Consider the following 20,546-nt stretch of genomic DNA (forward strand, 5'->3'; position numbering starts at 1 on the left):
TACTTCCATCCCTCTCCTCTCCCCAATGGTAACTCGTCACACCCAGTAGCCTCTAGACATATCTGTCTGAGGGCTGGTGAATCACAGATTTGATGTTGCCCTCAGCATAGCTCCTAACTGACATTTATAGCTATACCTCAGAAACAACACACTTTGGCACAACTGGCAAATTATTGCATAGGCAGACAAGCACTGGGAAAGCAAGAGGCAAGGTAAGACAGTTCTGTGGTGATATAGCAGCGCTCCTTTGTGGGTGTGGAGGGACTGGGGGGGATGGGGCCTGCACAGCACCTGCTTGCTCTTTGGAAGCCATGAATAATTTGACTCAGTGGTTGGAAAGGGTGGGGTCCTTTTAGGGCATGGCATATCCTTTTTCCAACTGGACAAGGTCTCATGTTGGGCCTCCCTATGTAGGCTAGAAGAGCAGGGCCACATTGCTTATGAAAGGGACTTGTGCTCCCCCAATCCAGAAGGTGACTGGAGTCTGTTTGGGAGCAAGGTTGATGTTTCACTGGCTCCCCAATTCAGTGTATATATAAGCCAAATCCCTGCCTCTTATTAGGCAGTAAAATATTTGACAGGGTAGGGGAAGCGCCTGGTGCAACGTATTGCAAATGTTCACGAGTTGGCAGCGGTGTTACTGGTTTAAATCTTCTAGTAGAGGAGCGACCTTTTCTCCAAAACTGTACCTGCCAGCAGATGGTAGTATATTCATAATTACTGTTTTGAATTGCTTTGACCATAGCAATAAGAGAATTATTTTGTCCAGCCAAATAGTGAAACAGGGTCCTTACCCTCAAGGACTCACAAACTGAAAAGATAAGTTTCAAAGGGTTGGATTTTGTTTGATATAAATATCAAGCACTTATTGCAATGGGAAATTATGAAAGAAGCAAACAATAAATAAACCATTGATCTTCCAAAGTCATTAGCAAGCTACTAGAAACTGAGGATCTGGCCCTCCATTTTGAGGGGTTGGCGGGGGAGGGGAAGAACCAGTGATCTTAAAGCCTTAAAATGGGAACACCACAATATGTTCGGGATAGTGGTGATCTTCAAACATCGCCACAAAATTTAAAAATTTTTGCACGTCTTTTTCTTTTAACCATTGCTAGATCAATGTGCATGTGGCAGACTTGATGATGTTAAAATAATGAGGCTGAAGGAATTTAAGACGACTTGCAACAGAGGATTCCCTTGGCAGGTATTTATAGAGATCTTCGGAAATACTGTTAGTGTAGAAAAGTCTATAGTAAAGCAGTGTTCTCAGATGCAACACACTTATCTTCGAGTACTTAAAACATTTTTTGAAGGTTTAACTAAACGAGGTCAGATAAGTAGAAGCAAAGAGGTGATAGACAGTAGAAGACAGCAAGACCCATTATTACAAACTGTTGTAGTCAACCTCCTTGAAAAATAAAAAAGTAACTTACTGTATTTAAATGTCACAATTTATAAATTATGCTTGTCAGCATCTCATTCCTTGCACTTACCTTTGCACTATTAGAAAACTTACTAGAGCATCAAGTATCAATATAGCAGGATTCTACCATTTTTTCAATATAATTTGAAAGTCCTATGACTCAGTGCTTATATAAGGGGAGCCCCTTCTGAACTGTCAGTCTCATAATACATGGTATATTATTAGATATTTAGTGCTACCTTCTTCTCTCTTCACTACTACAACGCTATTTGATTTCTTTGCAACTGCAGCTGTTGATAGGCTAAATTAGGGCTTCCATACGTCCGGATTTCCCCGGACATGTCCGGCTTTTCGCTCTTTAAATAGCCTTCCAGGGGGAATTTCTAAAAATCTAAAAATGTCCGGGATTTCCCCCCGGTTGGCTATTTAAAGAGCGAAAAGCGGCTGACAGGGCAGCCGAAGCCGCTCGCATTGGGGCCTCGGCAGCCAAAGCCCCTTCCCGGCTCCCCCCATCCCCTGCAGCCTTAGCACGCCACCCGGCAGCGCTGGGGAGCAGGGCTGTGCGCCTGTGAGGGAATGCGGCGGCGGGGCTGGCAGCGGCGGCCAGAGCCCCTCCCCCGCTTCTCGCCTCCTCCACAGCCTCAGCATGCCACTCGGCGGGGTGGGGCGCTCCTTGGGGCGCGGAGCCAGACACCTGCTCTAAGCTGAGCGGCACAGTAAGGGGGCTGGGGAGTTGGAGAAGGGGGGCAGTCAGGGGACAGGGTGCGGGGGGGGGTGGATGGGTCGGGAGTTCGGGGGGGCTGTCGGGGCAGGGGTATGGAGAGAGGTTGGGACAGTCACGGACAGGGAGCAGGGGGGGTTAGATGGGTCAGGAGGTTTGGGGGGGCTGTCAGGGGGGCAAGAGTGTGGAGAGGGGTTGGGACAGTCAGGGACAGGGAGCAGGGGGGGTTAGATGGGTCGGGGGTTCTGGGGTGGCTGTCGGGGCGGGAAGTGGGAGGGAGTGGCTAGGGGCGGGGGCGGGGCTACCCCCCCCCCGAAATGTCCTCTTTTTTGAAAGTTCAGATATGGTAACCCTAGGCTAAAGCAGTGGGAGGTTTTCTGGATGCTTAAATAGGAATAAGATCCCCGGGGCTAATAGGGCAGAATGTGGACATTTCATTTGAAAGATAATTAAATTACAAATCTTAGCTGCTTACAATAATTCAGTATTTTGCTCTTATCCCATCATATTACAAAGTCAGGGCCGTCCTTAGGCATACGCAGCATACACGCTGCGTAGGGCACCTGAAAATTTGGGGCACCACTGGGTCTTAGTGTCCACCAGCCCAGCTCTTCCTAGCCCTGTTTTGACCCTTCCTGCAGGCTCCCACAGCTAGCTGCTGCAGCCTGGTGACTCTGACTCCGGAGGGGATCTAGTAACTTAAAAGTGAGAAGCCTACCAGACCTATTAGCACAACATTGAAACTGTTAAAGAGCCATTCAAGTGGTAATGAAGCCATTTAACAGGCATTTGCCAATCCCCAGCTATATACTGTCAGTTTCTGAATTTACTGACAAAAACAGTTGTGCATTACCGTAATATTTACTCAGAACATGTTAGTCTACAGGACCTTAGTTTAAAATTTGCCTTAAAAATATTTCATTAGTGAGTTGGTGAAGATTACAAAATCACATCTCTAAAAAAATCCTTGCATAGATTTTTAGATGCATAATCATCTTTAGCCTTAAATACTTGGATCTTCAGACATAGTTTTTTAAATAAATCCTTCAAAAGACCACCCTTATCTAAAATACACATTTTAATTTTAATTACTATAGTTAAAAATAACTTGCTTCCAAAGTAAAAAAAAACTTGCTTCCAAAATCTTCCTGTCCATCCCTTTCTCCCTTCACGGCCCCCCCAGAGAGCCCTTAAAGGGACAACACCCTTTTCCTTCCAGATAGCTGGACAAAGAGTTTCTCTTTCTTTACTTCTGACTATCTGATGAACTAGTTTCAAGAGAACCCTCCAGCAAAATCAGTACCTCGTAAGATATAAAATCCTTTCTTAGGCCTAAAATCTTTAGAAACATATTTTTTAAAGTTGGTGAAATTTCATCAACATGTCTATTGTTATGGAGATCACACAAAGTAAATTAGTGTTCCCTTTTTCTAAAAGCAATGAACATTGTTATGAACACACCAAACCTCTGTGACTGATTAATTTAAAATAATGTCTTTGTTTCAGTGAGTTAAATATGTAGTAATCTGAAATGATTACTTTATGAAGGCTTAAGAGTACATTTAAAATATAAAATCAGCTTAGAAATACTGATTAAGAAAATGTAAAACAGAGAAGAGCTGCATCATGCATATTCCAGAATATTTAGTGTTGTATTCAGCAAGACAGCTGACTCGAACTTACTGCAAAGTTTTTGCAAATAAATCTCTGACAAACTTCAGGGCATATAAAAAAAAAAAAAAAAACCTGTGACTGACATTTTTTATTCCCAAGTTTAGTGCTTTTAATTAGGTACCTTCTGCATGTCCAGTAGGGTGACCAGATCACCCAGGTCAAATATCGGGACGTGGGGGAGACAGGGCGGGGGCGGAGAAAAAAAAAACAAAAACAAAAAACGGTGGCAGAGCAAAAAAACAACCCCACCCCTTCCTCCTCCCTCCGCAAGTACTGGAGGGAGGCCCCGGAGACGCAGGGGGAGCGCGGGGCCGGGGTGAGTGTCAGTCTGGCCTGGCCCCGAGCAGACAGGACTCGGGCGTGGTACCTGGAGGGAGGGTAGGGGGGCGGCCCTCAGGGCCAGGCGGCGGCTGTTCTCCCCACCTGGGCAGCGGGACTCGGGAGCAGCTGTTGCTGCAGCTCCCACTGCCGTGGGGGGAGGAAGCAGCCGATGGCCAAACTCACGACTCTGGCGCCCGCGAACCCCCCGGGCCTGTTGCGGGGACCCAGCAGCGCGCACGCTGTATGTGCCCAGCCCCTGACCAGTTGCGTCTGGGCTGGCTGCCCAGCTGGTGCAATCTTGCGGGCGGCCCTGGAGTGGGGGCAGCAGGCCCCAGCCCCCCTGTCCCGCTCGGGTCCCGCAGGGGAACGAACGGGGCTGGGCTGCCGATGTCTCCGCCGCGGGATTGTACCAGCTGGGCAGCCAGCCCAGACGCGACTGGCCAGGGGCTGGGTGCAGTGTGCGTGCCTCTGGGTACCCACAACAGGCGTGGGCTGTTCGGGCCCGGGCGCCAGAGTCGCAGCCGCCGAGCGCCATGGCCGCTTCCTCTGGTGGGAGCTGCAGCAGCGACTGCTCCCGAGTCCCGCTGCCCAGGTGGGGAGAACAGCCGCCGCCTAGCCCCACGGGCCGCCCTCCTACTCTCCCTCCAGGTACCGCCCGAGTCCTGCCTGCGCTCGGGGCTAGGCCGGACTCTCACTCACCCCGGCCCCGCGCTCCCCCTGCATCTCCAGGGCCTCCCTCCAGCGCTTGTGGAGGGAGGAGGAATGGTGTGCTTGGGGAAGAGGCGGGGATTTGGGGAGGGAGCCAATGGGGGAAGGAGAGGGCGGAGTCGGGGTGGGGGGGCACAAGCCCTTCCGGGCTCTGGAGCCTTTACTTGTTTGTCCAGTGTCCCGACCTAATATTGGTTGGGACGTGGGACAAACAAGCAAATATCGGGACAGTCCTGATAAAATCGGGACGTCTGGTCACCCTAATGTCCAGTCTTCACCATCTGGCATGCAGTGGAACACATGCTCCATTTTCTTTAGAAAGAAATTGCAGAAGAGTGGGGTTTTTTTCAAATGTCATTTGCTTCATTTGGGTTCATAGATTTGGCTGGAAGGGGTGAGCAGGGTGGAGGAGGGAAGAAAGAAGGGAGACAATGGGGAGAGGGAAAGGCCTGGGCAGAATAGGGCAGGGCCTGGGGAAGAGCAGGAATGGAGTATGGGTGGGGCCACAGGCAGAAGAGGTGGGCTGGGGAGCTAGCCTCCCCAAGTGGCAGCTTCACCCAACTGCCCATGACAGCAGGTAAGAGCAGGTCGGCTCACGCACACCCAGCACGCACTGCAGTCTCCTTCGGCAGGGGCCGTATTCACAAAGCCTAATGCGTCGGCGCTGCACATTCTGCGTGAGGGAGAAGGTACGGGGGGTCTCTGCAGGGAAACGTGAGTCTCCGCTGCCGTGAGGCAGGCTGGGCATCTTGGTATCCTTTGCTGACTCGTCCCTTCCCCCTCCCCGGGCTGCTGTCAGGCATAGGGGCACCAGTTTAATAATACGGTGCAGGGCCCCACCAATCCTGAGGACGACCCTGTACAAAGTTGAAGACAACGGCAGAATTTACTGTTTTTTGTTTTATAGGTCCTGTTGCTAAATTCGGAAGGAAAGGGATTCTGTGGAGGTGTTCTTGTGAAGAGCAACTTTGTGTTGACTACAGCTGAGTGCGCCCTTCTGCACAATCATTCTGATATCAGGGTCAGGACTGGTAAGTGACCGAGTTTTCTCCTCACCCCCCCCCCATTGTCAATCTACATTTTTGTGTTGTCAAAGCACACTTTCAAAGAGTTTACATAGAATGTTCTGAAATGGCAATTTTTATGTCTATCCTAGGAAACAGTGTCTGCATTTAAAATATTTTACTTATAGGGAACAATTGGCAATGTTCAGTCACCCCCATTTTTATTGTATATTTTACTTTGTCATCCTGAAATTATAGTTTCTTCCTATTCACTCACACCTATATGCTCCTGAAGAGTTAAAAAGCATCTTCAAAATTTGTATAACCAGGATCTGATATGCTTAATCGCTGTAAAATCAACACCTACTACTACCTTCTGCCTTTATCATACCCTTATTTCACAGTAATGGTGGTAGCTATGTTGGCAGCATAGCTCCCATAACTATTAACAATTAATCTGTGTTCACCTTTGGTGAAAGATGCTAAAACTATTTCTAAGAGCAGTGAACATGTCATAACTTCACAGGGCATAACAGGATGCATGGAGCTGCACAGGTAATAGATGTGAATGAGAAACACATACATATGCGGTACGATGAAGCTACTGGTCAGAATAACCTTGCATTGCTACAACTCGGACAGCACATTGAGTGCAACAACTACCACCATCCTATATGTCTTCCTGACAAAGACTTTGCAGAACATGTTTTGATTCCACAGTTGGCAGGCACTGTCAGTGGCTGGAAACTGGAAGAAAGCGAGGTGAGAGGTTCACTAGTTGAGTTGCAGGTCTCCTACCTTGCTGAAAGGGAATGTGAACAAATACTCAATACAAGTCTTACGAACAGACAGTATTGCGGACATCACCCAGAGCCTGTGGACTGGCAGCTGGCAGGAGGAAACTTTATCGCCCATGACTACAAAGGCACTTGGTTTCTGACAGGTATTTTTGGAGCTTGGCCAACTAATGTAAGTAACTGGGAACCATTTATTTTCGCAAAGACTTCAAGATATATGATGTGGTTCAAACAAAAAACTGAATAAAAGAAAGTCCCCACAGCACCAAATCCATAACTGCAATTACAAAGATCACTTGGATGCAGCAATTGGACTGGTTTCAGCAAGGTCAGCCTGTATTGTGTTGTTCATACTGTAAATATTTATCTGTAGTTCATCCCTCAAAAACAAAATCCATTCTCTTTCCAAACACAGGATTGAGGACTGGTGTAGTAGACACATGGCTACTTCACTTTGAAAATAATGAGTTTGAATTTGTACAGCACTGTTCATCTAAGCTGATCCTAAGAGACCTTAACATTTTTACTGATTGTGTATTAAAAATACATGAATCATTTTCCCTACTCACTGAAATGTCCCCACTGCTAGGGGGAAATGCAGCTACTGTTTCAGGGACCAGTGATGTTCACTGTGGTATATGGCCAAATCCTGCACAACTTTATTCATGTAAGTACTTGCAAAGCATCCTCCTGACTTTGCTAGGATTACTTGAGTAAAGATTTGCTGAATCAGACCCTAGAACAGGAATAGTCTAAAAATCAGACATAAGTGAAGTGATTCCTCAAGTCACAACTGCCCAGGCAGGCTGCCCCAGGGGCAGCAACAGAGTGGCCCTTGCTCGCCAATTGATGACCTTGCCCCATTTGAGCAAAAGCAAAATAAAAAGTTAATGCATCACTACCACGTACTTTGTTCATCTGACAAGTGTAATTTAGCTTTATTGCTGATGCTTCGTTGTATGTTTTGTAAAAGTAATGAAATCGCTGCAAGATGAGCTCAGTGCAGTGCCCTGCTTCTACATTCTTGCTATTGAGTAGGGACAGTCAAGTCAGAACAACCCAGCTGAAACAAAGTACTCCATTTTGATTCAAATCCTTCTGAAACTGTGCCATCAAATGTCACTGGATGTACCCTTGTGAAATGTAATGATTTTGATGAAACAGCATTTTCTGACAGGACACTGTTCAGCCTAAGCTTTTTGACCATCTCTATTTACATTGTAGTAGGGCCTAGAGCTGTCCAGTGAGGTTGAAGCCCTACTGTGCTAGGCACTGTACAAACCGATAGTAAATGATGATCCCTGCCCCAGAGAACTTACATGCTAAAGACAAGACAAACAGGTAAATGAGACCAGTGGGCTGAGGTGGAGGCCAGGGGAGATGGAGTTACAGAAAGAGTAGGCTGTACACTACTCTTAGCCAATCAGGAGCAGTGATCACAACCCAGTCCCTGCCTGTTTTCTTTGTCCTACAGAAAGAGGGGCATTTTGAATAGAGCACATCTATTTTCCTCACTGATCCTACAGCACTGAGGTCAATGGGAATGGGATTCAAAAATAAAGAGGCTTGGATCCTTTTCCCAGTACTGCATGTTTTAATTATCCACTCTCAAACACTCATTAAATATCCACTCTTCATAATGGTACAACCTGCTTGTAACACTTTCCCAACACTCTTGACTGGACACTTTCAAAAGGTGGATCTATGAACCCACACTACTATAAGAATGACTTAGGGTACAGATACTCCACTGCCAGCTAGCCCTGGTATAAATAGCAGTGTAGCTGGTGAGGCATGGCTTGGGCAAATAGAGACGAGGCAAGCCAGAACCCAAGGGTACATATCTACACGCCCAAGCAGTGCCTCCCTGTCTCCACTGCTACTTTTAGCAGTGTAAAGCTCCAGAAGGGGGGGGGGCCTTTCTCTACCAGCGGGGAAAGTGACTTCATATTTGAACTGATAATGAAATAATATTTTTCACTGCTAGAGTCAATTTATTTTTAAACTATGCAAAATCATTTTCAGCAGAAACAAAATAAAGTGAATGACCATCTCACATGTCAACACTAAATCACTTGAACACCATTAGAAGCAAAGTGCACAGAAATCAGAAGTACGGTTCTATTTTCAAGTGCTACTGAAGTATGTTGTATGCAGGTGGCAAAACAACCTGGGTTTGTAACTTTTAGTTCTCCTATGGTACAGAATAAGTCAGAACAATGAAAACAGCCTGAATATCCCACTAAAATAATAGCAATCTAGGAAACTACTTACCTCATAGGTGCTTTAGTATTATTTTTTTTATAAACCTATAATAATTTGATTGAAACTTTCATTATAAAGACGGTTAAATGTCTTAGATGGTGTGTGCTGGTGCTAAAACGGTCTGGAATAAAATTATCACTGTCACCACCAAGAGAAAAATATCACATTTGGTTTATTATTTTACAAAACAACCAGCATGAACAACAGGTAAGCTGTGCAAAAATAAAGAACACTTAAAAGAATGGACCTACTGGCAGAAATATTCCACAAAATCAGAATTAAAATGGAGTAGGACAAGGTTGCCTAAATAAATTCTTATGCCTCAAAGGGAAACGTTAACAAGTACAGTTACCTATTGCTGCTCAGAATTGGGCCTTTGGTAACCACACCTCACACCCTGCTGTACACTCATAAATCCTATTGAAATTGAAGTGAGGTTCCAGGGGTGCAGCACCTATCAGGCATGGGTCCTTAATTTTTAGAGAGGGTTTGAAGAGCCTTGTATCCAACCAAGATTACTGAAAAAACCAAAGTTTCACATAACTGGGAGTTAGGTCAAGAACAGGTGAAATAAAAGCATTGTTTCTACCTATGAAGAATGATTAAGTGTCACCGATGGACACTTGCTTTTGACAGATAAGGACAGAAATAGTTATGGGAATATAAAGGGGTGTCAGTACACATGACATTTGAGACAGGTGAGGCAGGCTTTTTAAAGATTGTAGCTGAAATTTTGCAAATGTTCTTGTTTCTTTTCCAGCCACTATACTTCAGGGTTTGTAGAAACTAACTTTAAAAAGGAAGCATTTTGTTCTCTGTGCTTGGTCAAGATGGCAGGCCCTGTCCCACTGGGAAAGGAGTCATGAACAGTTTTTTTGTATTCCAGTACTGAACATAACCAGGTCATTAACAGTTTCCACTGAGCGATTTGAGAAACAGTTCCATTGACAAGTAGAGTCTCTTATAAATACTCCATCTAAGGTGCAGTAAACTCAACACACTGTAGAAAGTGGAGGGAATGGGTTCTGCTTACTGACCACAAGCTTCTGATGTTGATGAGATATATATCCTTTAATATGACCCTGACAGAGTTAAAAAGAAAGATGTTTTAGTATTGAAAATTGGCAATAAGTTTCTTTTTGCTACCTTCAGTCTTGATCAAGCAAAACATCTGTGTGCGTGTGTGCACTTAACTTTAAATTCATGAGTAGTCCCATTGACTTCAAATAATATAAATAAAAGATATAAAGTTAATCACACACTTAAGTTAAGTTTGAGGGGAGGGATAGCTCAGTGGTTTGAACATTGGCCTGCTAAACCCAGGGTTGTGAGTTCAATCCTTGAGGGGGCCACTTAGGGATCTGGGACAAAAATCAGTACTTGGTCCTTGCTAGTGAAGGCAGGGGGCTGGACTCAATGACCTTTCAGGGTCCCTTCCAGTTCTATGAGCTAGATATATCTATATATAGTACTTTGCTACATAGGGACCTTAAGCATGCCCATGAACTTTGAATTTGCTGTTACTGACAAGCCTTCCTAGTTGCCAATTTACATTTTGAGGTCCGTCTCTACAAGAAAAAGGACTATAAATTTCCAATCTATTCCTAGATTACCCAATTTTAAGACCAAAGTTTTAATAACCTTTAAACATAGAGCTTAATTAACTCATCTTTGTTCATGTGCACTAGACCCTTACAAGAGTCCAGTAAACTAATTTATCTCTCTCCTTTTTTACATCTTTTCCCTATCATTCAGCTTGTGAACTCTTATGAGTACCTCTATTTTTAGGATGTCAAATCAGGAATCCCATGTCCAATTGAACTCAAATTTAGTATAAATATTCTACCTCAGCCCTAGTCATAATTTACCAATTTTGTAACTGTGTTCGTAGACTTTAGCAAAAGGGCAAAGATTGGCTTTATAATGGAAACTCAATTGCAGTCCTTACTGTTTTGCATATAAAAGGCAAGAATTAGAGCATAAGAATCTTCACTGTAGTTAGATACATGAGAGGAACAAATGAGTACAAGTATAACGCACAAGCAGCCCCCCAAAAACCTAAACGCAGTACACTTCCTATTATTATTACCCTTCTGTAATTAACCTTCCTGTTGTGTGTAGTCATTTCTACCAACAACAGTTGCCAAGGCAAGCTAATGAATGGTGAACACATACCATGTATATAAGATTAGCCAAAATACACTGGACTTCATCAATATCAACATCTTCCACCTGCATGAATTTCAGGGCAACCAGAAAGGCATCTAGAGATAGCTGATGGGTTTTAAGTAGCAAATATCTGAAAGACGCAAACAGAAATACATTTCAGTTATTTCGGCACAATTACCTCAAAATTCTGCTTCTCTGAGCAAAAGGGCCCTTCTACCATAATTCACTTTGCTTAAGCTCTGGCCTCTAAGGGACAAATAGGGACCCTGGATGTTTTAAATTCAATTCTGTGGTGAAACCAAATGAAGATCTCCCTTCCACAAAATAGGATTTCTACTTCCCTTACACTTTCTTAAACAGGTTCCTGTAGGTGATGATTTTCAGCTTCTCAAGGATCAGGAAGATACCACAACGAATGAAGAAGGTCTCGTGTTTTGTCAGAGCATCATTCAATAGCAGAAGATTTCCTTCACTAAAATGACAGAAAATATGGAAGTACCATGAGAAGGTACAACTCTGGGAAGATGAAATATCTAACTCAATGGATATTTTTCACATACTATAAAAACCTTTCACTTAATACTATTTTGAACAAAAATACGTGATCCAATAAATATACTGTACCTCACAGCCTTAGTTACTTCAGCAAACTGCATAAGCTCATACTTTTTCAAAAGTTGAATTGTTGGCATATGGCCCTGAAAAGCAAGCATAGTTAAAAATGTTCAGGATAAGTTTAAATATATTTCCAAATCAATCATCTATAAAAACAAAAATACAAATACAAACATTTATCTACTTTACTTTTTCAGAAAAAAAGGCGGTGAATTAAGGTATTTTTAGGTCCCCAATACACTACATCACTAATCATGCCAACAAACTTTTGTCTGGCATAGTTACAGAAGTGTGGGTTTTAAAAACTTTAAAAATATGGTAGTGTGATCAATTATAAAACTAGTATTACAGAGTAGGTCACGCTTCACATGATCTAGACTGTTACAAATTTTACACTTGTGTTGCACTCCACTCTGCAAACAGAAAACTGTTTTAGAACACACCAGTAATCATGACTGTGATGTGTGTCTCAGCACAGTTAAGATTATTGATTGTCTAACCAGACATATTTTCCGTAATTTCTCCTGGTGGATTTTTAATGTCCTTTCTTTAAAAAAAAAAAAAAAAAAAAAAAAAAAAGTTAGTTTGAAAAGACAAAACTCATTCTCATTGTATCAGGTCTGATGAGACTTTGAACCACACACAGTACCAAAAAGGAATTTGTGTTTTTTTAATTTACACAGCAGAGATTAGATTGCACATCAACCCAGGCAGCACTGAAACATAGCTACCTGGCTGCTATGCCAGTGGTAGATCCTTTACTGGTTGGAGAATCAGATGAGATGTGAAACAGAACTCTGCGTTCTAGGTTTCTAGCTACCTCTCAGTGAACAAACAGCCACTTGTGTTATTTTAATACATTTTTAAATAAGTGTAAAGTTTGGAAGCTTATAATCTTGCCAAGTTGGGCTTTCTATATGGCAAAATTGCTCTAGAAGAGAGAAGACAGTAATTTAAGGTACTAAATGATTTGGTTATCAAAAGCCTTGCATTTCTGTTTCATGCCACTAATAATGGGTTTAGCATTCCCATTTCACAAGACTGCCTCATTTAATGTAATTAGTCATGACTGCTCAAAAGAGCTCCAAGACTGGAAAAAAAAAAAAAAAAAGAAAGGAGTGAATTCATCAAACATCAGGATTGAAGTTCTCTACCTGGCAATTCCTCTAGCACCCATCTTCAGAGGGTATATACACACCAGGTAAGGGAGGGGCATGAAGGAAAGAATCCTTCCTCTTCAGGCTGTGGACCTGCTCAAGTAGACTATGCAGGCCTTTACACACACTCTTCCTCTCGTGGGGTGAGAAAATGGAAGAATCTGCCCTGACGGACCTGTACCCACTCTCTCCCCCCCCCGTCCACACTTACACAGGGGACTGCTATGGAGCTACAATACTGCACTCCTCTTATACACTGAAATCGCGCCATTTACAATGCTATGGGTGCCTTTGTTGCTATGAAGCTAGGAGCAGTATTTGGAATTAGGAAGTGTGTGGGGAATCATGCATTTTATTATTTATCGGGATAATTTACAAGTTCAAAAAAAAATTTTAGGGTTGTTTACCCCCCTTTTCTGCAATTACAAAAATTACAATTCACCAGTTTCAAGTAAGTGCTTGACAAACCATACTTCTCGGCCTTGACCATACAAGGTCTGCATGAGCTGACGCCTGTGTCTGGATAGGGCTCCAGACAGCTTCTGAATAAAAATCAGGGGAAGTCATGCTGTAGTGTGTGTCAGCTTGGTCATTTCTCCCACAGTGACTGATTTGGAAGTAGAGAGCTAAACCACTCACCAATAACATTTTTACTGGCAAAAGGTAAATCAAAATCATCCTTTTGTTTTTCTGACTTGAACGGTGACAGTGCTCAAAGGCGAATGACAGATACTCTTCAGCTGTAGACACAGAAAGAGGATCAGCACTGCTGCTGGTAACGGAGACCAACAGCAAAAATGAGTTAAACATACAAATAAACAATAATATGTTTAACTGAGCCTGTCAAAACATTTTCTCCCATATTTACAATAACCTAGAAGTATTCACACAGGAACTAAGTCAATCTAAATTGCACACTAACTAAAAGGGTAAAATAAACATAAATGCCTTAAGAATTGTTGGATTCACTGAAGATGGGCATTAGCATAAAAACGGTTTCCTTTTTAAAAGATATACTGACACTACATTTCAGATGGAGCAGTTGCACAATCAAACTACATTATGAAAAGAATTCCAACTCAATATAGCAAGGTTATTGTGTTACTGTTATAGGAGAGGGAAAATTTCAGGATGTTTAGGTTTCTACATGCTATGACATTTTCCAAAATTGTGTGTTAGGGCTCTTCTTCAGGGAAGTCAGATGGCATATAATGTGTAAACATACGCCCAAGTTGTGCAAGTGACTATGAAAGACCGACGAGCAAAGGACTGGAAATGTCCTTATTTGCAAAGGGCTATATTGTGCAACCTTACTCATGGGGCACTCAAGCAAGTAGCCCCAGCACCCACCAACATGAGTGAAGGCTGCACAGTCTAGCCCTAAAGCAGTGGTTCTCAACCAGGGGTACTTGTCCCCTTTGGGGTACTCAGAGATCTTCCAAGGGGTACATCAACTCATCTAGATATTTGCCTAGTTTTACAACAGGCTACATAAAAAGCACTAGCAAAGTCAGTACAAACTAAAATTTCATACAATGACTTGTTTATACTGCTCTATATACTATATGCTGAAATGTAAGTACAATATTTATATTCCAATTGATTTATTTTATAATAATATGGTAAAAATGAGAAAGTAAGCAATTTTTCAGTAATAGTGTGCTGTGACATTTTTATGTCTGATTTTGTAAGCAAGTAGTTTTTAAGTGAGGTGAAACTTGGGAGTATGCATGACAAATCAGACTCCCGAAAGGGGGACAGTAGTCTGGAAAGGTTGAGAGCCACTACCCTAAAGTCTCATATAATATTACTGAGAAAGGTTAAATAAAGCTACAATGTATCTTCAACATCAATGCACCAAGAGAAGCTAAATTGTATGGTACAGTTTGTTGAAAGTCTGATGCACAAGCGACATCCAAAAGGGCAAGAAAGCTGTAAACATCTCTCATATACATAAATCACAAGTACCTTGCTGGACACTCACCCAGAAAACACATTTTAGTAACGTGTGTACCAAATGTATAAAGTGTATGCTAAAGAAGAGTTTGGAGATGTAAATAGTTCAAGACTGATTACATGTTGCAATTAGAATTGTAATGTAATCCATACTCTAATCTGGTTGAGCCTGCAGCAAATCCCTTTGGATCTTGTCTTTGCACTGACCGAACGACAGGTTTTGAGTCACACACATAAAACACATCAGCTGGTGTTCACTCCCAGCAGTGAGAATATAAATCTGTTCTACTGGCATATAGTACCTTGCTTAAAATCACTGTCAAACATCGCCTTGCGTCCAACGTAGTATTTGAATGTAACTCTCTGTGCCATGCTGTACTCATCTTTCAGATTTGAGCTGTCAATAGCTCTAATTAATGGTTTACACAGATGAAGTTTGTTAATCTGAGAAGAAAGTCACATGATTGAAAGGTATATCAATGTAGCACGATGTGAAACGGGACTTGATTTAGAACATGAAATACAAAGAAAACAAACTTAGTAGACTTGGATCATACCTTAAAATAGATTTTAAACAGCTGATTCACCAGAAACAACATGCCCCACTTTTTGGAGTCATCAATGCCAGCTCGACTGTTACAAAAGATAAAACATTAGAAATGAATGTTTTAGGAAAATACATATTTTGCTTTTAGAATGAATTCCCTTCACACGCCTTTGATCCATATTTTTAAAACAAATGGTCTTACATTAATATCAAACAAAAACAAGCCAAAAATTCCTTGTAAATTTTAGACCATACAATCTTCATCAAAACAAAGCGTCCAATCCCATTTCCATTCTATAATCTTTGTTAATTTTAAGATTGCTCAACTGTGTTCCCCCGTCAATGCAATCACTTCAAATCAAGAAAGTCGCTTGGTAAGACAACAAGGGTATCCACCCCAATCTCAAGTCACCTGTCTTACCATTCACACACTTCCAATATATATATAGCCACCAACAACGTACACGTCCATCTCCTCAGAATTTCACTCAATGCACAACCTTAACTCCAATCACAGCAAGATGAAAGATATTTTAGAGAGAGACATGATTTTACTCTGAAATTCTCATAGCGTTTATTTCATCTTAAAATACTCAGACTGGAGTTGAGTTTGTATATTTTGGATGAGATTTTGAAGAACATGATGTGTGCATCTGAGTGGTTGCACACTGGAACTGAAAGGGAGCTTGTTGTACAGGAGAGAAATCTAAGCGTGCTTTGGTATTATGATATCTGAGAGGTCTGAAGAGCAATTTTAGACTTTAGTGTATGCTAATGCTACTTAGCTGGAGATTTCCTTGTTTTCTAGTGATTGTGTTGATAGGAAATATTTGAGTGATTTTAAGTTTTTTATTTAGGAGTTTCCCTGGATTTTAAGCTAATGACAGAAGTTTAAATAACTTAAGGCTGTCCTCCTCCAGACTTTACACACTAGTTATGATAGAGGCTACAAGACATACTGTAATAGAGAGAGACTGGGGTTCACTACAGTGGAATTCCCCTCCTGTGGCCTTCTGCACACCTGTATGTAGCATGCGCCTGAGAGAGTGAAGAAGCCTTTTCTCCATGTTGAGAACATTAAAAATCTTAAGAATGGAAGACTGAAGTAAAACTCCCTCTCTCCCAGTCCCACTGTGATGACATGTACAAACTCCACACTGGAACAGGACAAAGAGTTAATTGTTTGCCTTGGGAGACCAGGATGTAAATTAGTCTCTTCTGCAACTCCTGCTAAGAATATCAAGCCTAAAGAGAAGCCTCTCCAGCTGTAGTTGATATTCAGGAGAGAACACAGTACAAAGGGAAGGAGGCAGGCAACAAAAGTGACTGCCCTGACCTAGATATGGTCTTGGTTAGTGGAGAGAATTACCGTATATACTCGTTCATAAGCCGAATTTTTTTAGTAAAAAAGGGAAGCACCAGAGAAGGGGGTCGGCTTATGAACGGGTTAGAGAGGGAGAGGTGGGACACAGCCCCTCCCTGCAACAGAGGAAGCAAGGAGAGGCAGCACAGCCAGAAGGGAAGAGGCGGGGCCAGAGTCTCTCCACTTCTGGCCACACTGCTCTCCCCCCAGCCTCCAAAGCAGCTGCAGCTCCGGGGCTGGCAGGCTGCAGCCGTGCCGCTCGGCCCTGTCCCCCAGAGCAGGCTGTAGCCACGCTGCCGGAGAACGCTGCGGCCGTGCCACCCAGTCCACTGGAACACACTGCGGACACGCAGCCTGGTCTGGCCTGCTGGAGTAGGCTGCGGCCACGCTGCCCAGCCTGCCGGAGCAGCTCCAGCCAAGCCAGAAACATCCTCCCCAGATAAGTGGGAAAGAATGGGATGGGGAGAGTGTGGGGATCCCAGGCTAGGGGTGGGGTCATGTAGGGGGTGGTCACAGGGGTTACTCCCCTGACTCCCAGCTTCTCCCAGCCCAAAAAATGTCCCCACTAGTTGCTGTCCCAGCCCGTCAGGGTAAGCTGCTGGCGTGCCGGGACAGTTTACCTCAGTGCCTGCGGCTGCTTGAGGTAAACAAACCATCTCGGCCCACCAGCGGCTTATCCTGATGGCCTGGGAGCCAAAGTTTGCCGACCCCTGAATTATAGGGTTGGCTTATGAACAGGTTATAAAAATTTTCCATTTTTACGTATCCATCTGGGCGGGGGGGTAGGCTTATAAACGAACTGGCTTATGATCGAGTATATACTGTAATTCTTATGCTTTGCAAATGGGTAAAGTTATTTACATTTCTTAATGATTCAACACAAGATCAAGGAAGGATCTTTCACTCACGTGTCACTGGCACAGACGCGAAAACAGCTCATCAGCAATTCTGCTGCTTTTTCCAACATGTCACCAACTTTGCTTTTCCCTTTCTTCACCAGCTGTTGATCGGCCTAGCATTCAAGGTGAGAGAGACATCATGTATTCCTACGTCCAGGCTCATTTTTTAAAAGCAGTAAGTAGACTAGTTCTTTAAACATAGTATCTTGTAAAGTAAAGAGGTAAGTTCCTTACACCTGTCACCCCAACATACTGTACGTATTAAAGTATCTCTTGGGAGGTTCTGAACACCCCCCGCTCATTAACCTCAGGCTGGCACTGCATGGATAGGAGGCAGGTCGGCCCAAGCGCGGGGAGGCAAGGGGTGGCCTCTGGCAGCCCTGCGCACAGGGAGGCTGGGAGACCTCAGGGAGGGCTTAGGCTGTCCCCGCGCTGGGGCTCAGGCCGGCCCACGGGTGTGCCATTTTCCCGCTGGGAAAATATGGTCACCCTAAGTATTGCCAACCACAAGCCTTCAAAAAAATCATGACTCAAGCCACCTCCACCCCCAAAAAATAAAAGTTAGTTAAAAAATAAATTTGGGTTCTTTTAATTTGCCTTCTGGTGTACGAGCCCTCAGGGTTCACTTTTTCAAGCTCTCTCTGCAACTATGAGGGCCAGCAATTTTTCTTGTAAATGAAAGCTGAAATTCACAGGACTCCGGGTGCTGGGACTTAAAGAAAAACACCAAATATTGCTAAGCTCACGATAAAATCATGAGTTGGCAACATAACACGTAAGACTGGAGAGATCTGAAAGGTGGATTAACTAAAGTACAACTTTATCTCTGAGTAAGGATAAAGAAAGACAAACCAATGGCCTTAATATGAACTGGAATTTGCCTTGTGAATTAAGCGATGTTTTAATTTTGACTTTTGTTTACATTCTCCCCACTTTTAAGTACCCTAAAAAAAATGCAAACAGGCCAAAAAAAGAAATGGAGACTCATCCTTGTTATTGAAGATATATCTATTCAAATGTCCCGTCAGCTCTCATATAACACCAATCCAATCAGTGTACAAACTTCTCCAGTCCAATAAACCAAAAACTCCCATACAGACCCTCCAGTTCAGGTTTCTTACAGGTAATATATGGGCCCAAATACATAAACGGCCTTATCAAGATTGGATCTTGAACAAGGAGTAATGGTCTCAAGCTGCAGTGGGGGATGTTTAGATTGGATATTAGAAAAAAAATTTCACTAGGAGGGTGGTGAAGCACTGGAATGGGTTACCTAGGGTGGTGGTGGAATCTCCTTCCTTAGAGGTTTTTAAGGTCAGGTTTGACAAAGCCCTGGCTGGGATGATTTAGCTGGAGATTGGTCCTGCTTTGAGCAGGGGGGTGGACTAAATGACCTCTTGACGTCCCGTCCAACCCTGATATTCTATGATCCTCAGGCTGGATGTGGTCATAAATATAGGATCTACTTACTACCCTGTTCAGACCATTTCCTACTCCAGGCAGAAATGAAGTTTTTTCCCACTGCAACATAAACTACCACCATGGTCCACCACAGAGACCCAATCTATTTCAAAAAAAGTTTCTTGGAGAAAATTCTACCCAATCACGAAGCCAGGGAGTAAAAGCATTACTGAGGCAATTAAGGCATGCCCCACAGAGCTTTTCTGAACCATAAATCACATCAGAAACCCAGACTGACATCAGAGAGACTTGCAGGTTCTCAGCACCTCCCAGGGTCCGGGCCAAAAATAAGAGGTAGTTAGAATAAGCAACTTAAATATTATTGCAAGAGTAAGATGAACTTAGTCATGGGTGAAACTCTGAGTATATATAATTTTTAGGGCTGATTAACTGCAGTTAACTCACACTATTAACTCAAAAAATTAATCGTGATTCATCACAGTTTTAAATCGCACTGTTAAACAATAGAATACCAATTGAAATTAAATATTTTTAAATGTTTTCCTACATTTTCAAATATATTGATTTCAATTACAACACAGAATACAAAGTGTACAGTGCTCATTTTATATTTTTTATTACAAATATTTGCACTGTAAAAATGATAAACAAAAGAAACTGTATTTTTCAATTCATCTCATACAAGTACCATAGTGCAATCTGTATGGTGAACGCGCAACTTACAAATGTAGATTTTTTTGTGTGTGTTACATAACTGCACTCAAAAACAAAACAATGTAAAAAACTTTAGAGCCTACAAGTCCACTCAGGCCTATTACTTGTTCAGCCAATCGCTAAGACAAACGTCCTCTGGAAAATGGTTGAAGCATGAAAGGGACATATGATTCTTTAGTGCATCAGGCACATAAATATCTTGGGATGCCAGCTACAACAGTGCCATGCGAACATCTGTTCTCACTTTCAGGTGACATTGTAAAGAAGAAGCGGGCAGCATTATCTCCTGCAAATGTAAACAAACTTGTTTGTCTGAGCGATTGGCTGAACAAGTAATAGGACTGAGAGCACATGTAGGCTCTAAAGTTTTATATTGTTTTATTTTTGAACGCAGGTTTTTTGGTACATAATTCTACATTTTACTCCTGGTGGAGTTCTGCACCACTGCGCAATGCAGAATTTTGCAGAAATTAGTGTTGTGGGTGCAGAATTTTCTCTCCCCCTCCCCACCCCCGAAATGGGCTGCAGAGATGTTGGTCGCCACTAGGGGTGGCTGTACCCAGCAGACCCCAGCTTGCAAATAGAAGACAATGCCAGGGGGAGGGAACTGGAGAGTTCCCAGCAGTTGCAGTTCCCAACATACCCTGAAGGAAGCGGCGGCGCACAGGAAACGCCCTGCAAGCCCAGGACCCAGCATCACGCTGTTTCTGCCTCTTTTTCCCTGGCCTCTAGAAGGACAGGGGATGTGAGTGTCTGGGCCAGAGAAGGCCCTGCAGCTGGGCTCTGGGGGG

The 20,546-nt window shown here is 43.1% G+C and overlaps 2 protein-coding genes across 6 annotated transcripts in view; one reads left to right on the forward strand and one right to left on the reverse strand.

Moving 5' to 3' along the window:
• PROZ (protein Z, vitamin K dependent plasma glycoprotein) overlaps window positions 1–6,990 on the forward strand; it is a 17,726-nt gene extending 10,736 nt beyond the window's left edge. The window contains exons 6-8 of the mRNA XM_026647623.2: window positions 1,116–1,204; window positions 5,755–5,878; window positions 6,378–6,990. Of these exons, the coding sequence (XP_026503408.1) occupies window positions 1,116–1,204; window positions 5,755–5,878; window positions 6,378–6,895 (731 nt within the window). The 3' untranslated portion in view covers window positions 6,896–6,990. The remainder of the gene's footprint in view (window positions 1–1,115; window positions 1,205–5,754; window positions 5,879–6,377) is intronic.
• A 2,622-nt stretch (window positions 6,991–9,612) lies between these two features.
• Window positions 9,613–20,546, reverse strand: part of PCID2 (PCI domain containing 2) — a 25,340-nt gene continuing 14,406 nt past the window's right edge. For all 5 annotated transcript variants that reach the window (XM_024219554.3, XM_024219553.3, XM_024219551.3 and 2 more), the window contains exons 8-15: window positions 17,629–17,732; window positions 15,368–15,443; window positions 15,113–15,254; window positions 13,494–13,594; window positions 11,707–11,780; window positions 11,429–11,554; window positions 11,089–11,212; window positions 9,613–9,995 (exon numbers count right to left, since the gene is read on the reverse strand). In XM_024219554.3, coding sequence (XP_024075322.1) covers window positions 9,906–9,995; window positions 11,089–11,212; window positions 11,429–11,554; window positions 11,707–11,780; window positions 13,494–13,594; window positions 15,113–15,254; window positions 15,368–15,443; window positions 17,629–17,732 — 837 coding nt within the window. In that variant the 3' untranslated portion in view covers window positions 9,613–9,905. The remainder of the gene's footprint in view (window positions 9,996–11,088; window positions 11,213–11,428; window positions 11,555–11,706; window positions 11,781–13,493; window positions 13,595–15,112; window positions 15,255–15,367; window positions 15,444–17,628; window positions 17,733–20,546) is intronic.

Source organism: Terrapene carolina, unplaced genomic scaffold (assembly GCF_002925995.2).
Source record: "Terrapene carolina triunguis isolate 2854851 unplaced genomic scaffold, T_m_triunguis-2.0 Scaffold21, whole genome shotgun sequence".
Lineage (NCBI taxonomy): Eukaryota > Metazoa > Chordata > Testudines > Emydidae > Terrapene > Terrapene triunguis.